The sequence below is a fragment of the Daphnia magna genome, linkage group LG5, assembly GCF_020631705.1.
Source record: "Daphnia magna isolate NIES linkage group LG5, ASM2063170v1.1, whole genome shotgun sequence".
Taxonomy (NCBI): Eukaryota; Metazoa; Arthropoda; class Branchiopoda; order Diplostraca; family Daphniidae; genus Daphnia; species Daphnia magna.
Window position 1 is genome coordinate 11,178,397 of NC_059186.1, and position 13,392 is coordinate 11,191,788.

At 40.2% G+C, this 13,392-nt stretch overlaps 4 protein-coding genes across 8 annotated transcripts; 3 read left to right on the plus strand and 1 right to left on the minus strand.

Moving 5' to 3' along the window:
* Positions 1–53: 53 nt before the first annotated feature.
* LOC116923483 (leucine-rich repeat-containing protein 58) lies at positions 54–1,750 on the plus strand. The gene is made up of 4 exons (XM_032929969.2): positions 54–859; positions 939–1,155; positions 1,234–1,423; positions 1,498–1,750. Exons 1-4 carry the CDS (start codon positions 336–338, stop codon positions 1,674–1,676), a joined length of 1,110 nt encoding a protein of 369 aa, XP_032785860.1. The 5' UTR covers positions 54–335; the 3' UTR covers positions 1,677–1,750.
* Positions 1,673–3,504, minus strand: LOC116923480 (protein arginine methyltransferase NDUFAF7 homolog, mitochondrial). Its single transcript, XM_032929961.2, has 5 exons — positions 3,075–3,504; positions 2,456–2,947; positions 2,298–2,385; positions 2,187–2,242; positions 1,673–2,126 (listed from the first exon to the last, which is right to left on the minus strand). The coding sequence occupies exons 1-5, from the start codon at positions 3,360–3,362 to the stop codon at positions 1,761–1,763; spliced, it is 1,290 nt and encodes a 429-aa protein (XP_032785852.2). The 5' UTR covers positions 3,363–3,504; the 3' UTR covers positions 1,673–1,760.
* Positions 3,505–3,548: 44 nt separating this feature from the next.
* Positions 3,549–6,241, plus strand: LOC116923475 (ero1-like protein). The gene is made up of 9 exons (XM_032929955.2): positions 3,549–3,814; positions 3,980–4,056; positions 4,113–4,239; positions 4,301–4,650; positions 4,716–4,762; positions 4,835–4,927; positions 5,003–5,246; positions 5,330–5,635; positions 5,736–6,241. The coding sequence occupies exons 1-9, from the start codon at positions 3,695–3,697 to the stop codon at positions 5,788–5,790; spliced, it is 1,419 nt and encodes a 472-aa protein (XP_032785846.2). The 5' UTR covers positions 3,549–3,694; the 3' UTR covers positions 5,791–6,241.
* A 154-nt stretch (positions 6,242–6,395) lies between these two features.
* On the plus strand, positions 6,396–13,280 carry LOC116923469 (protein amnionless). 5 transcript variants are annotated; one of them, XM_045174122.1, is made up of 11 exons: positions 6,396–6,738; positions 8,633–8,700; positions 8,753–9,042; positions 9,134–9,621; positions 9,697–9,837; positions 10,005–10,104; positions 10,186–10,401; positions 10,463–10,652; positions 10,722–11,013; positions 11,100–11,304; positions 11,444–13,280. In XM_045174122.1, exons 3-11 carry the CDS (start codon positions 8,991–8,993, stop codon positions 11,863–11,865), a joined length of 2,106 nt encoding a protein of 701 aa, XP_045030057.1. In that variant the 5' UTR covers positions 6,396–6,738; positions 8,633–8,700; positions 8,753–8,990; the 3' UTR covers positions 11,866–13,280. The 5 variants fall into 5 exon arrangements, with proteins under 5 accessions (XP_045030057.1, XP_045030056.1, XP_032785835.2 ...); XM_032929944.2 differs by lacking the exon at positions 6,396–6,738 and adding an exon at positions 7,137–7,272; XM_045174121.1 differs by having other exon boundaries at positions 8,633–9,042.
* Positions 13,281–13,392: the final 112 nt, after the last annotated feature.

The following is a 13,392-nucleotide window of genomic DNA, read 5'->3' on the forward strand; positions in this document are numbered from 1 at the left end:
CGTGGGGCGTGGCTTATTTACAGGCGTTTTACATGGAGTTCTCAAACCATCACGTAATATATGACTGCTAACACCCTACAGACAAGCAGCTGACGATCACGTGATAAAGTTTGCGTTTTGTTTATCATCCCTCTGGGGAAAACTGTTTACGTAAAAGGAAGAACCTTGGATTGTCTGCATAAGTTGTTTGGCTTGGTAACAGTCTTGTGCGTATAAACAAGGGGTCTAGTTTATGTCGTTTTATAGCAACTGATTTATTGTTTTGTGTATGGGTTTTTAGTCCTCTCATAATATTTTGTCTTGGCATTATTGAGTCGCCATCGTTATTACCAGAAATGGCAAATTTCGTGGACTATTCCCACTCGTCCTCAGACAGTGGTGAATCAGATTATTCTGGCAAACCTCAATGCCTAGACTTTTCTTATTCAATGATCAACAGTGACACTTTGTCCGCAAAGTTAGAAACGATCACTAGTGAGAGAGGATCTCACCTGCACAAAGCAAACTACTATGAATCTATGATATTGCAACATAACAGACTGACCACACTCCCTGATTCTCTAATCCACTTTGTTAACATCAAAATTTTGAATTTGTCTGGCAACAATCTTACCTTCATTCCAGATTTGATTCTCGAGTTAAAAAATCTCACATCTCTCATTGCCAAAAACAATCGTTTAGAAGATGGTGGCATTCCAAAAAACTTTGGTGTTTGCAAAAGCCTCAGAGAAGTTAATTTTAGTGGAAATAATTTAACACGATTTCCAGAACAGCTCCTAGAACTAGATGGACTTCGTTATCTTTACGTAGGAGGTAACCAAATTTCAATGATTCCCAATACAATCGGAAGACTACAAAGGTATTATCAACCAAACCTTTTCTAAAGTATTTGGTGTTCATTGTAAGATAATTTGTTTTCTTTCAATTCAAATACACAGACTAAAGGTTTTGTATTTGGGTGGAAACTGCTTAACTGATATTCCAGCAGAAGTTGGTCAACTGGCAAGATTGCAAGCCTTGGTGTTAGCTGAAAACCAACTTCAGAACATCCCCTCCACAATTATTCAATTGAAGAAGCTTCGAACCCTTTTGCTACACAAAAACCAGTTGACTACATTGCCACCACAGATTGTGGCTTTAAAGGAGCTAATGGAGGTTTGTTTATGCTAATTGCAGTGTGTATGTAATCCTTTTTAAAAATTTGTTATGTATTTTTTTTTTCATGAATTACAGTTAAGTCTGAGGGATAACCCCTTGGTGGTTCGCTTCGTACGTGACCTGACTTACAATCCACCCACGTTACTAGAACTGGCAGGAAGAGTCATCAAGTCCAATTGTGTTCCCTATAATACTTGGGAGATACCACAGCATTTAGCTGCGTATCTCGGAAGCGCTCATCAGTGCGTCAACCCAAAATGTCAAGGTAAAACGCGAATGACTTTCTCGCTGAATTTCTTCTACAGACAAGTCAGTATTTATTCGTCGATTTCGTTTCAGGAGTTTATTTTGACAGTCGCGTGGAACACGTAAAATTTGTCGATTTTTGTGGCAAATACCGGATTCCACTGCTTCAGTATCTGTGTTCACCCAACTGTACTAAAAATCCCGTCTCGTCATGTTGTCCAGTTGATTCCGATTCTGATGAAGGCAGAATGAAAAAAGTTCTTTTGGGTTAGTTTGTGTTCACTAGAAGTTTCCAGTTCATGTATTTTCAGTGTTGGTGGTTTTATTACATCATACATATTTCTGATTCCAAATTGCTAAACAAATCCAGGAGGAGGGTATCGTTCGAGAATTTTTTCCATCACAGATGGATACAAAGCTAGAAATTTAAATTTGCTTCCCATTTCCATTGGATCTGTGAGCATCTTATGAGCTGACTTTAAATTAAGAGCTACATCTTCGTCCCGGCAAGAAGCTAATAGCTGCTCAAGCCTCAGATTTATACCTACTCTCGTTAAAAAATCCTTCTGATCGACAGTGCCAAAGGTAAGATTGGCTTTCCAGTCTTCGAAAGTTCTAGGATGCGTTGCTGCCCACTTAAGTGCAGAAAAATCTACATCTGCCGTTAAATCTGCTGTTCCAGGATCTACAAGAGGATCATGGAGTTTATGATTCTTGAAGCCCTGTCACCAAAAGGTAAGATGTAAACTTCAATTCTAAATAAACCTGTACTAGTTTCTTACCCTGAATGTATCAGTTTTGTCGCCTTCGTGTCCATAATCGATCACTAATCCAATACCTAAGGCAGATGTATTAAATTTTCAAAGTTGCCTTAAAGATAAAATAGAAACAACCTCCATCTTGATGGATTCTGGCAGCCATCGCTTGGGTTATGATAAGACTCTGCGGGCTTACTTCTAACTCTTCTCTGCTTTCGTTATCCTGTGTTTAAAAGATTAATTTATTATGAATTAGCAAAATCGCAGCTGATTTACAAAACCATTTACGGTACCAGACGATACAGGCAGGCGGGTGTACGGTCGCGGGAAATGACGAAGCGCAAGGTAAGATCTTCTCGATTTAGGTCGATTAAAACTTCCCTCCAACCTTGATCTACCTTGACCAACTTGTGAATCGGAAGGGCATCGAAGAACTCGTGAGCCAGAAAAAGCGTGAAGGTACGAGGAAGATCGGCTACGTGGTTATACCACCGTACTTGGGACCCGTAAAACGATATTGATTGCTTGTAGTGTTGGGAACCTTGAGGTAACTTGGTGGCTTCCTGCGCTTGACGTGGACTCAGCTGCTTCTCTTGAACCTGAGCTAAATATGGACTGACTTCAACAAGGCTTACTGAGAAATCAGACCCGGCTATCTTGAATTTGGAAAACACCCGTAGGATGTCAGCCATTAATGTCCCACGTCCCGGACCTAATTCGGCGATTTGAAAAGGTGTAGGTCTTCCACATTTGGTCCACTCATTGACAAGCCAGACTGCAATAAGCTAGTTGAACAATAAAAGTCATCTATCAATATGGGCATTCCTGCAGTATAGAGAAGCATTTTGAAAATACCTGCAAGGATCTACCAATTACAGAGTTTCTTCAAATATATGTTTTAACCCATTATACCTCTCCAAACATTTGTGATATTTCTGGTGAAGTTATGAAATCACCTGTTTGTCCAAATACATCCCGATTCATGTAGTAGCCAGCAGTGGGATTTGTTAGTACTTCTTTCATGTATTCAGCCACTGTTATAGGGCCTGCTGCTAAAATTCTTGCTTCAATCTGTTTAAGAAGTATATTGGCATTTCCTTTAAGGGTGGTCTTTGCCTTGTCGCAGAAATATCGGCGATGTATTGCGAAACCGATCTTTTGGCTGAGATAAGTCATTAGCCGTCTAGAGCACGATTGCATGTTTGTCAGGGAAGTATCAATAAGTTTCTGGGTATGTTACGTCACTTATGGCCAAATATATAAAATAGTGTAATCAGCAGGAACAACTTTCACTCTAAGAAATAAATAAATCGAGCTAATGAGAGAGATACACGTAAGCCCAGATGGCAATCGTCTGCCAACTAAGCGTTGCCATGGTTACTAGCATACGTCTCCTATAGAAACGTCACGTACCACCTCAATCGGTCTAGGTTTTTTGTTGGTCTTAAGTTGCTTCCAGAAAGTTGGAAGACGTGGATGAGTAATCTTCTTGTTTTTCGAGTGTCGCGTTTCCGTATGGTGAACTGGTGAAAATGACGAACACTTTACTTGCGCTTTTAATTTTTTGTCTTGTTCCTGCCTGGTGTCAGTTTGGTTTTCTACCTCCCAAGACACCAGCTTCACCTGCTATTGCTGATAGGTGTTTTTGTGAGGTGAGGAAGAAAAATATAAATTTCTCTAAAGTTTTTCTGAAGTTCTTGCTGATGTAATGTGTACCCTCAAGGGTGCCGTAGTATAATAGTTGTTCATTAGCAAATAATAATTTTTCTTTTGCCAGTATTTCATTTTTTAAATTTTGAATTCAAAAATCTTTTCAGTTAAAAGGCAATGTGGATGAATGTGAATGTAGTGTGGATCTTGTTGACAAGTTCAACAACTACAGAGTATACCCAAGGTACATTATAGCTTTAGATAAGATGTACAGAAATAATTCACATGATATTTAACTAGGCTGAAAAGTTTATTATCCAAGAACTACTTTCGGTTCTTCAAGGTAAATCTGAGAAAGCCATGCCCATTTTGGCCAGATGATGGGGGTTGTGCATCATCAGCTTGCACAGTTGAATCCTGCACAGAGGTTGGATCATAGTTTGCTATGCCATGTTCTTATAATTCACTAACAAATCATTATTTTATAGGCAAATGTACCTCGAGAAATTTTTCTAAATATTAAAAATAAGAGTAATTTATTTGGACCTGTAAACAATCCAAAATTATCAAGTGAATCACAAGATGCTGGTAAATGCAGTGAAGGTAGTGATGAAGAGCTCGGGTACCTCAACACCACACTAACCAAAGAGATATCGGCCGACCTTGCGCTCTGGAAGCTGCATGACGATAGCCAGCATTCATTTTGTGATGTTGACGATGATAATAATAACGACAGTGTCTTCGTTGATTTGCTCTTAAATCCAGAGAGATATACTGGTTATAAGGGATCATCTGCCCAACGCATCTGGAAAACAATCTATGAAGAGAATTGCTTCAAGTAGTTTTATATTTAAAAAGTAAAAAATATCTCGTTTTGTTTCATTTTTGTGTTATTTTTATTAGGCCTAAACGAGGGTACGGCCCTTATATAGATTCAACGAATGTTGGAGGTGAAAAAAATTAAATTATGTGTTTTAACTGAAACAAATTTCTAAACTGTTCCCTCTTGAAATTTATCATAGATTTGTGTTTGGAAAAACGAGCATTTTATCGTGCTATTTCTGGATTGCATGCCAGTATCAATATTCACCTATGTGCTCAATATCTTCATAGCCGTAAGTTTTCACCTCTTTCTTAACTCATTTGAAAGCTTAATGTGTCAGGCGATTGCGTTTTACACGATTTTTCAGATGGTGTACCCGGCTTACAGCGCTGGGGATTAAATCATGAAGAATTTCAAGCCCGGTTTGATCCTGAAAGAACTCACGGTGAAGGTCCTAAGTGGTTGCGCAATCTCTATTTTCTCTACCTCCTTGAGTTAAGGGCGATTGCAAAAGCTGCTCCATATTTGGAGCAACTACCTTTTTATACCGGAAACGAAACAGAAGATGCAGAGGTCAATATCGCTGTCCACGATCTTCTAAACCAAATAAAGTAATCACTAGGCTATTTGTTTCTCTTTTTTTACTTGTTTATTGTTTTGTTTTTAAAATTTTTTTTGTGACAAATTGTGGCAGATCATTTCAGCCTCATTTCAATGAATCATCTATGTTTACGGGAGGCAGTAAGCAAGCTCGCAAGTTGAAAGAAGAATTTCGTCATCATTTCCGCAACATCACGCGCATTATGGATTGTGTTGGATGCGACAAATGCAAAGTTTGGGGAAAGCTCCAAACCCAGGGACTCGGAACGGCATTAAAGATTCTATTCTCTGGTTCATTTGACAAAGCCAACCCAACAGCGTTCGACCTCAAATCAATGAAGCGGTCCAGGTTTCAGTTAACCAGAAACGAAGTAGTCGCACTATTTAATGCCTTTGGAAGGTGAAAAAAACGTTTTTTTTTCTTTTTCATTCTGTTCACGTTTCATTCTGTTAAGTTTTTTGTTCATTTCGTTAACCATTTTTTATTTACTTCATTATAGGTTGTCGAATAGTGTATACAGTTTAGAGTTGTTTCAACAGGCTACCCTTAACTGAAAAAAAGGGAAAACTATCGGTTTGGCCTTCCATCGATGTCTTTGGTAATATTTTGATTGTTTTGCGGCGCACGGGGTTGACATCGTCATGGATCTCTTACAGAAAATATTCTTTGATTGTCCAAAAATTTCCAATTATTTTCCTCTACCCAACAGATATTTATTAACTCTTTATTCAACACAGAGGTTGGTATGTATGTAAATGTATATTTCTCATTATACTTAATGGCTGGGAACCAAACGTCTCGTGACTGGATGGTAAGGTACAAGCGGTTAGCAACTGGTTGCGATTAAAACTAAATTCTTGGAATTTTTGGTTATATGGTTTATGACATTTTGAGATTTCATTTAAGAAAACTTGTTATTGATGCCTTGTTATTCAATAACTTGTAAACCACATTGTAGAGGGTGGTTCCTATTTGGTCATAATAGAGAAATTCATGTCAAGTAAAGATTGCATATTTTTTGCCATCAGGTTGTACGCATAATGATGTATCCAACATAATTCAATTTGTTATGGTTTGCGTTCGGCCATTTCATCTTCGGGTGCCATGGTGAAGTTCGATAAGTTTCTACAATAGTCAATAACTACATTTGGAATTTATTTTTTAATACCTGTACATTCTATATTTTTATTTTTTTTTTTTATCGTTCATTTGAATTAATTTTTCGATGAAATTTAAACTTATTTAAGACACTAAACAAAGAGAAATCTTCATTACATCTTTAATCAGGACACAAAAATAATCGCATGGCAACTAGCATTAACATCGAACAGCTGAGCGGCATTATAGTTCCACCGAAGGCAAAACGTGGTAGTAAAGAACCGTTGTAAGAAAGATCTTCATTGTTCGATGACGCAGTGGAGTGTGTGACGAGAATGTGCTGTGCATTATATCCGTAAAATAAAATATCGTGAACTTCGAGGGCTCTCCAGCTGTGATCCCAGGTGCAAGTCTTGTTCAATATCTTTGCAAACGCTTGACGAAAATTTGCGCTGCAAAGCAAATAAAGAACCAATTGAGTGTAGAGTTGATCATTGATGTCACCTACTCAGGGAGTGATTTTGAGTAACATAAAAACGATGCAGTCAGGGCAAACGGCCAAAATAAGGAATACCATAAAGTGAGGCAACCATCAAACCATAAAGACGTACACAATGACGCACAGTTGTTTTGCTAAATCATCATAGTCTGAGAGGGCTGTAGTTATGTTTTCACCTTGATAATTTCTAGACTTTGTAGTATGTCCACGAACTAATTGTGACCTAGCTCTTTTGCTGCCCAGTCGATGTTTACTGGATCGACGATCAACAACGTCCTTGACGTACCCAACCTTCACTTGGATAATTCCTAGACTTTGTAGTCTGTCCGCGAACTTGTTGTGACCTTTTAGTGATAGCTCTTTTGCTGCCCAGTCGATGTTTGCTGGATCGACGATCAACAACGTCCTCGACGTACCCAACCTTCACTTGGACGTCGATGTAATAATGCTCAGTACTATATTTTGCGCTGTCCAATTCCCCTCGCAAGTGTGCTCTTATATTTATTCGCACAAAATATCACCCTCAAAATAAGTTGACCAATTTTGCTGTCAAGCAATTTTACAAGGGCGAAAACAAGCAAAGATGGCCGATGTCAATGGCGCCATCGTTGCCCAAAACGTAGCAAATTTCTCGCTGTGCTTGTTAATTTCGTTTAAAGATATATGCTACCAGACGAATCTACAGTTGTCGGTAGATCGAAGATGAAAATAGGGCTTAGCCTAATGTATTTTATTAGGGTAACTATTCGCAACTTCCATTTCCCCTGAAGGCAGCTGATCTTTATACGGTATAGACCCATGTAATGCAAATAGCGTTAATTGCAATTTGCATTCTTAATTAATGGTACTTTCTATTACATTTTGCAATTCATCCCAATAGTTTTTTGTTTTTCTAAAAGCTACAGAAAATGTCAACAAAGTTCATTTTTTGCTTTTCCGATATCGCTTTCGAGGTGTAAAACATTACACTTTTTCCCTGTCATCATCCCATCCGCTTTACCAATGGCGGTCAAAGTTTGCCATCGCAACCGCATGTTTCGCTCGGCGACCCGCTTTAGAAGGTTTTAAGTACTGGATCTTATAGTATAAAAATCTTACGTTAGTAGTTTTTATACCATATTGTTGAGTATAAAGGTAATTGTTGTTTTACTCAAAGCGAATAGATAGGGAAACCTGTACGATAACAGATTTCTGAGAAAAGACAAAAAATGGAATGTGATAGCATCACTTAATACGCACCAACTTTTAAGATGGGCACATTTGATTATGATACTATAGCATTACTATTGCATAGGATTTTCCCACCCGAAAGTTGCATGAAATCGCAAATTCAGGTTCTACTAATATGCAGCTATTTTATAGACTTGAACCTTTATAAGCGGCGCGGCTTCCAAAGGCGTTAGCCAGTATCCCACTGCCAAGACCGTAATTCACATAATCTAGGTCACCATATCCTCTGTTCTTGTGCACTTTTTTTAAAATAACAAGAGCTCAAACTGCCGTAACTATTTCTATTTAGAAGAACCGTAAAATTCGGAACGTTTTATGTTTTTTTGTTTAATTTTGTATGGCTTGGATGCCATAGAAGTTGCACCAGCCTACACGTGTTAAAAAAATATAAAAAATCTAGGATAGAAAGGTGGAGAAAATGGTGCCAAGTTTTTTGTGTGGGCATGTTTACGTCTAAGCTGCGTGCAGTCTTCTTATTTTATTTGCTTTCTGTGATTCATCTGTTGCCCTGTTTTTCACGCATCGCAAGGTTTTTAAGTAAATAAAAAAATCTATTTCCACTTTTATAGGTTTTTTGTGACTTGTGCGGAACAGCTGACCTGAGTGAATTCTTGGTTTAATTCAAAAATCATTTCAGGTAATGGCTTTATAGCGCTTAATTTATTCATAATTTCTAATAATTCAAGAAGAAGGATGAAGCAAGAAAAGAGAGGGAATGTCGTGGCACCGTGTCGTGTTACGTGATTTCAGGTTATCTGGTTTCACTTCACCTGATGCTATCGCCGACCGATACAAAAGAGAGGGGAGTTTGAAATGTAATAGGGGTCGACTTGCGAGGGCGTTTTCCCTTTTCAACGGCCCCCTTCGTGGGTGATTACACACACACACGCGATATGCGGGCAGTCCTCTGTAATCAAACGCTGCAACATGACGATGGTCATCCGCCGCTCTGTGATTTACTACGTAGCTGCTCTGTTAGGTGGGTTCATCGTTCAAATCGCGTTAAAGAGATACCTGGTATACTATTATGTCATAGGATACTGTCAGTAAGCCATTTATCCCTTCCGCAGTGTCCAGCAGAATATCCGTGTTGACCGATGCTTATATCAAGGAATGGCATCCGGTCGATACCGACTGGCAAAACAAGAACAACTGGGAAGGCGGTCAACTTCCGTGTTGGCGCTCACGGGTCGTCCTGCCCGAAGAAGTGGTCATTTCTATCTTCCTCAATGGAATCGTTGCCTGGAACGAACTAGTTATGCCACAGACAGGTGAATTGGTCCTGGATGAGCTCACACTCAATGCAGACACACAGGAGCACTGCAATAGCCAGGAAATCAAATTCAAGAATTGGAAACCGAGCAGTTGGTTTGATCCTGATCGTTGGCAGATTTCCGAATCAGATGGAATGGTCATTCCGCAACCATTGGCCATTCCGCATTCGGAGAGGATTCCTTGTGCTCAGGACAGCGTTCACTTATTAAAAGGGCATTCACTTTCTGTTGATTTCAATCGAATCAACTCTCTTACTGTAGGCCAGGTCAAATATGGAGATCAGGTTGGTGTTTCTAACTCGATACGTTTCTCTCGGATATAAGACGTTGGCTATTTTTGTTTATTCCGACTACTTCAGCTGTTAACTGTGGAAGAATGGCGAAATCAGCTCAACGGGAAAGAATGGAAGTATCAAGTTCACAATCCACCCCATTTGGCTCACGTTAACGGAACTGAATGCCAGGACGTCCTAGGTTGTCGTTGCGGTCACGATGTTGACGTGAGTGTGGCAAAAAGATGTTTTCTAGTTCTCTTCAAGATGGCGTTCCTGTCCTTGGCGCCATAAAGTTCATGCCTTCGAGTCCAGCAATCTATTTTGTGCTATTTTCTCTTTAAGCTTTATCTTTTATTAATTATGGTTCTTTTTTTCCTGAGAAACTCTTTTAGGTGATCCAGATGGTGTGCAGCAATGCAGGAACTCTGTGCAGTAATCAGCTTGAATGTCCTGACAGTTTTAGGCCACCTGGTCACTGCTGTGACATGTGTGGTAATTCTCATCCTGTCTTGTTTACCATGGCACACTTTGTCTATGTTGTTCTATAAATATTCACCTCTTGTGTTTATGTAGGGGCTATGATGAAAGTTACGGTCAATGAAAGAACATTCACCAAGTCTGCCTTTGATCGACTTGTCTCATCTATGCTGGTTGAAGATGGATGGCCAGCCAGTCAAAGCTATTCATACAGAACAGAAGAGAATATTCTGCATGTGATGATCGTGGACAATACCACAAACGAGAGGAGCATAAATGTTGCCAGCAAAATCTATGATTACTTAAACAAAGGTGTTGACCGTCAATCAATTTCACATAAAAACATTTTGTTTAATGTAAACAAAAAATTAAGATAAGGAAAGCAGCAATCTCTATGGTATTGTGGCACTGGAGATGATTAAATCTGGTCTTTCACATTCTGCTGTTCACCACTACACCCCAGAAGAGTTACATCTCATTGCATCCAATTTGTCGACCGTGTTCGCCACATTCGTTCTATTGGGAGGTGTGTTGGCTGGCATCTATTTTTACAAGAGACGAAGGTATAGACATTTTTTCTCCTCTTGTGATCGATCTTAGGCTTATCGTGTCTTTTTTCTTTATGGTGACAGGTTTACAGATTCGCGTGAAGAGCTTTCCGTAGGGTTTGCTCGTTTCCAAAACGACTCTGGAAATGTCGAGATAGCTATTGACGCAAGTTTTGAACAAGCTTTGGCTCGTCCCCCACTCGATGCTTCGTGCAACAGGCAGGAGCCAACGTCACCGTTCACGGAAGCTCCTGAAATTCCCAACACTTCTTCGGACAGTTGTCATGGAAGTAATGTCAAGGCGCCTGCCGCGTGGAAGAAATTTACGCGCGCTTTTACCAACCCGCTTTTTGGCGATCCATCGGCTGCCGCCAGCGTAAGCCACATACATAACGTCACACTGCCACTAATATCAAACGACATTTTGGAATGGTGATGCATGTTATTACGTTATATTTATAGCGCTTGTCGGCAAGATGGACCATGTCATCACTCATGAAAACCACAGCTACCCAGGAAAATCCCATTTATAATATGGATGTCCCAGATTCATCAGCAACGACATCTGACATCACCAATCCACCGACTGTTACAGTAGACGATCCCGTTGATGCGATTGTGACGCTTCCGGCAGCTACGGGTAATGAGACATATCTTTTTTCTTCTGGTGAGTTGCTGGAAATATTCGTCAAAACCACCGGAAGGCCTGGGGAACTTTCATATTGTTTAACCTTGCCTGGAAATGATTCATATGAAATTTTATTTCTCCGAAAAACTGTTGTGGTTTTTTATTGTGTCAGTGGCAGGTCGTGCCGATGAAGCGGAAGGAGAAGGCGTCGCTGAAAGCAACGCTCCACCGCTAGTTGACACTTTTCCAGCGGTTTCGGATGACGAAGTTTCTCTTCCTGCCGAAGGGGTTTCGGTCATGGAAGACGTGTCTCTGGTCGACGAGACCTCAGCCACCGCAGAAAGCGCCCAATCTCCGCCATTGAATACGATTTCAATTAATAACAGCGCTAACGGCTCCAAGCATCCGTTGAAAAGGCTGTGGAAAAAAGCGACACAAAAATTGAGCCTAACAGCAAGCGGCGATCCGACCGGCGCTTTGTCGTCGCCTCAATCTTCCGATGCGGAACCAACGGCCGAGCGTTTTACGGCCCCCCAGCTGATGGGCCAGCAGTGTGAGGACGAAATGCAACTGACGCTAGCCGAAGAGACGGACGAATAATTGAAAAAGGAAATGAGACATTTGCTGCTAACGCCATCCATCGCAGAATCACGTAACTAACAAAATTACCCTTTTTATCCACCATGTCGAATGTAGTAAATGCAGCCTTTTATCGTACATGTCGTAGTACTGTTTAATAATCAAGCGGGCATAGCTATTGAAAGTCGACATCCCGCATTGGCCTCCCCATAATTCCAGTTAATCAAAAGAAAATAACTAGTCACGTACATAGAGACAGAGTGTAACCGATTGCTCCCAAACGCCAATAAGCAGCTATTCGCATCAGCGGTTCCAGCTGCTTTTGTAATATAGCGGAAATAAGGGAGTGCATTGCTAGATATGAAGGAATAATAGAAAAAGGAAGATGTTCTTATAGATAGCCGACCGAGCGAGGACTCCTCTTTTCTGTTCAATGACGTTGTACAACAAACAAGAGGAGGCCAGCGTTTCACAGTGCATGTTTCTCTTTATTTTCCCCTTGGGCTGTCTCTTTTCTGTTGCGTTGCGTTCTCTACGTTGTGTGTGTGTGTGTCTGTGTGTGTGATTAATGATACGATGACTTGTTCTCGATTGGCACCCGCCCCGAAAATGTCGTCCTAGGCGACACAATTACTATTCCGCTTACACATATACTGGTAGCATTCCCACCCTCGTCTTCTTCTCTGCGTGTGACCTACACCAATCGTATTGGTGCAGTGGCGACGTTGCCAAAAAAGATATAATGTATCCGACACACAAAAGGGAACGGGTTGATTGCGCTTCATCATTCTAGTTCGTTGCTCTCTCGCCCCCCATTCCGTTGGCCGCGTACCGACGACGTCTAAAACAGACAATGCAATCTACGACTAGCCGCCCGGTTTCTAAATATACACACAAACGTATATATACAGACAAGAGGCCCATCTAAATAGTCTATTCATCTTAGCGGCGAAATGTTTCTGCAGTCCCTTCAGCCGCATTCATCTTGTTGAATGTTTGCGTTTCCCTCTTTATCTTGGCCTTTACCATCCACAAGCTCGTCTAATACCTTTTTAAAAGAAAAATAACAATAACCGTTGATGTAATTTGCCGTGTGTTTTCTTTTTTCTCCGCTGGGAAACAGTCACGGTCTGCGTGTGGGAATGGATTGACGCTGCACGAGTGTTTTAACCAACAGATAGATATCTAATAACCTAATAGGAAAAAAAAAAAAAGACTCTCTTCGCGTGCAGAGCTTTTTCTTTTTTTTTTTTTTTACGGAGGGGGGTCTGTAGCTAATCGTCTTCCAGCTGCCCCCCTTTTCCCTGCCGGTCCGCATTTAGCAACTGGCCGACGCCTCTCTGTGCATGTTATTTCCATTTTCTTCTTTTTTTAAAAACATGTTTATATTTGTTTTTTCTCAACATAAAAATAAAAATGTATATGTAAATCACAAACGGTCGAAATTATTCTGTTTTTTTTTTCTTCTTCTCCTCAGGAATGACAAGAGTTTATAGCATTTTTCGGAAAAAAAAAATCTAAAAAGCAAGCTCTATTTTTGATGGACGT

Excerpts from the sequence above, each read along its gene's own strand:
- LOC116923483 (XM_032929969.2), top strand. The coding sequence starts at position 336 with ATGGCAAATTTCGTGGACTATTCCCACTCGTCCTCAGACAGTGGTGAA. Across the intron at positions 860-938 it reads ACAATCGGAAGACTACAAAG|ACTAAAGGTTTTGTATTTGG; the intron begins GTATTATCAACC and ends TCAAATACACAG. Across the intron at positions 1,156-1,233 it reads CTTTAAAGGAGCTAATGGAG|TTAAGTCTGAGGGATAACCC; the intron begins GTTTGTTTATGC and ends CATGAATTACAG.
- LOC116923480 (XM_032929961.2), bottom strand. The coding sequence starts at position 3,362 with ATGCAATCGTGCTCTAGACGGCTAATGACTTATCTCAGCCAAAAGATC. Across the intron at positions 2,948-3,074 it reads TATCACAAATGTTTGGAGAG|CTTATTGCAGTCTGGCTTGT; the intron begins GTATAATGGGTT and ends TTGTTCAACTAG. Across the intron at positions 2,386-2,455 it reads CCGCCTGCCTGTATCGTCTG|GATAACGAAAGCAGAGAAGA; the intron begins GTACCGTAAATG and ends TTTTAAACACAG.
- LOC116923475 (XM_032929955.2), top strand. The coding sequence starts at position 3,695 with ATGACGAACACTTTACTTGCGCTTTTAATTTTTTGTCTTGTTCCTGCC. Across the intron at positions 4,651-4,715 it reads TATGAAGAGAATTGCTTCAA|GCCTAAACGAGGGTACGGCC; the intron begins GTAGTTTTATAT and ends TATTTTTATTAG. Across the intron at positions 5,636-5,735 it reads CTATTTAATGCCTTTGGAAG|GTTGTCGAATAGTGTATACA; the intron begins GTGAAAAAAACG and ends ACTTCATTATAG.
- LOC116923469 (XM_045174121.1), top strand. The coding sequence starts at position 8,991 with ATGACGATGGTCATCCGCCGCTCTGTGATTTACTACGTAGCTGCTCTG. Across the intron at positions 10,653-10,721 it reads TATTTTTACAAGAGACGAAG|GTTTACAGATTCGCGTGAAG; the intron begins GTATAGACATTT and ends TTATGGTGACAG. Across the intron at positions 11,014-11,099 it reads ATCCATCGGCTGCCGCCAGC|CGCTTGTCGGCAAGATGGAC; the intron begins GTAAGCCACATA and ends TTATATTTATAG.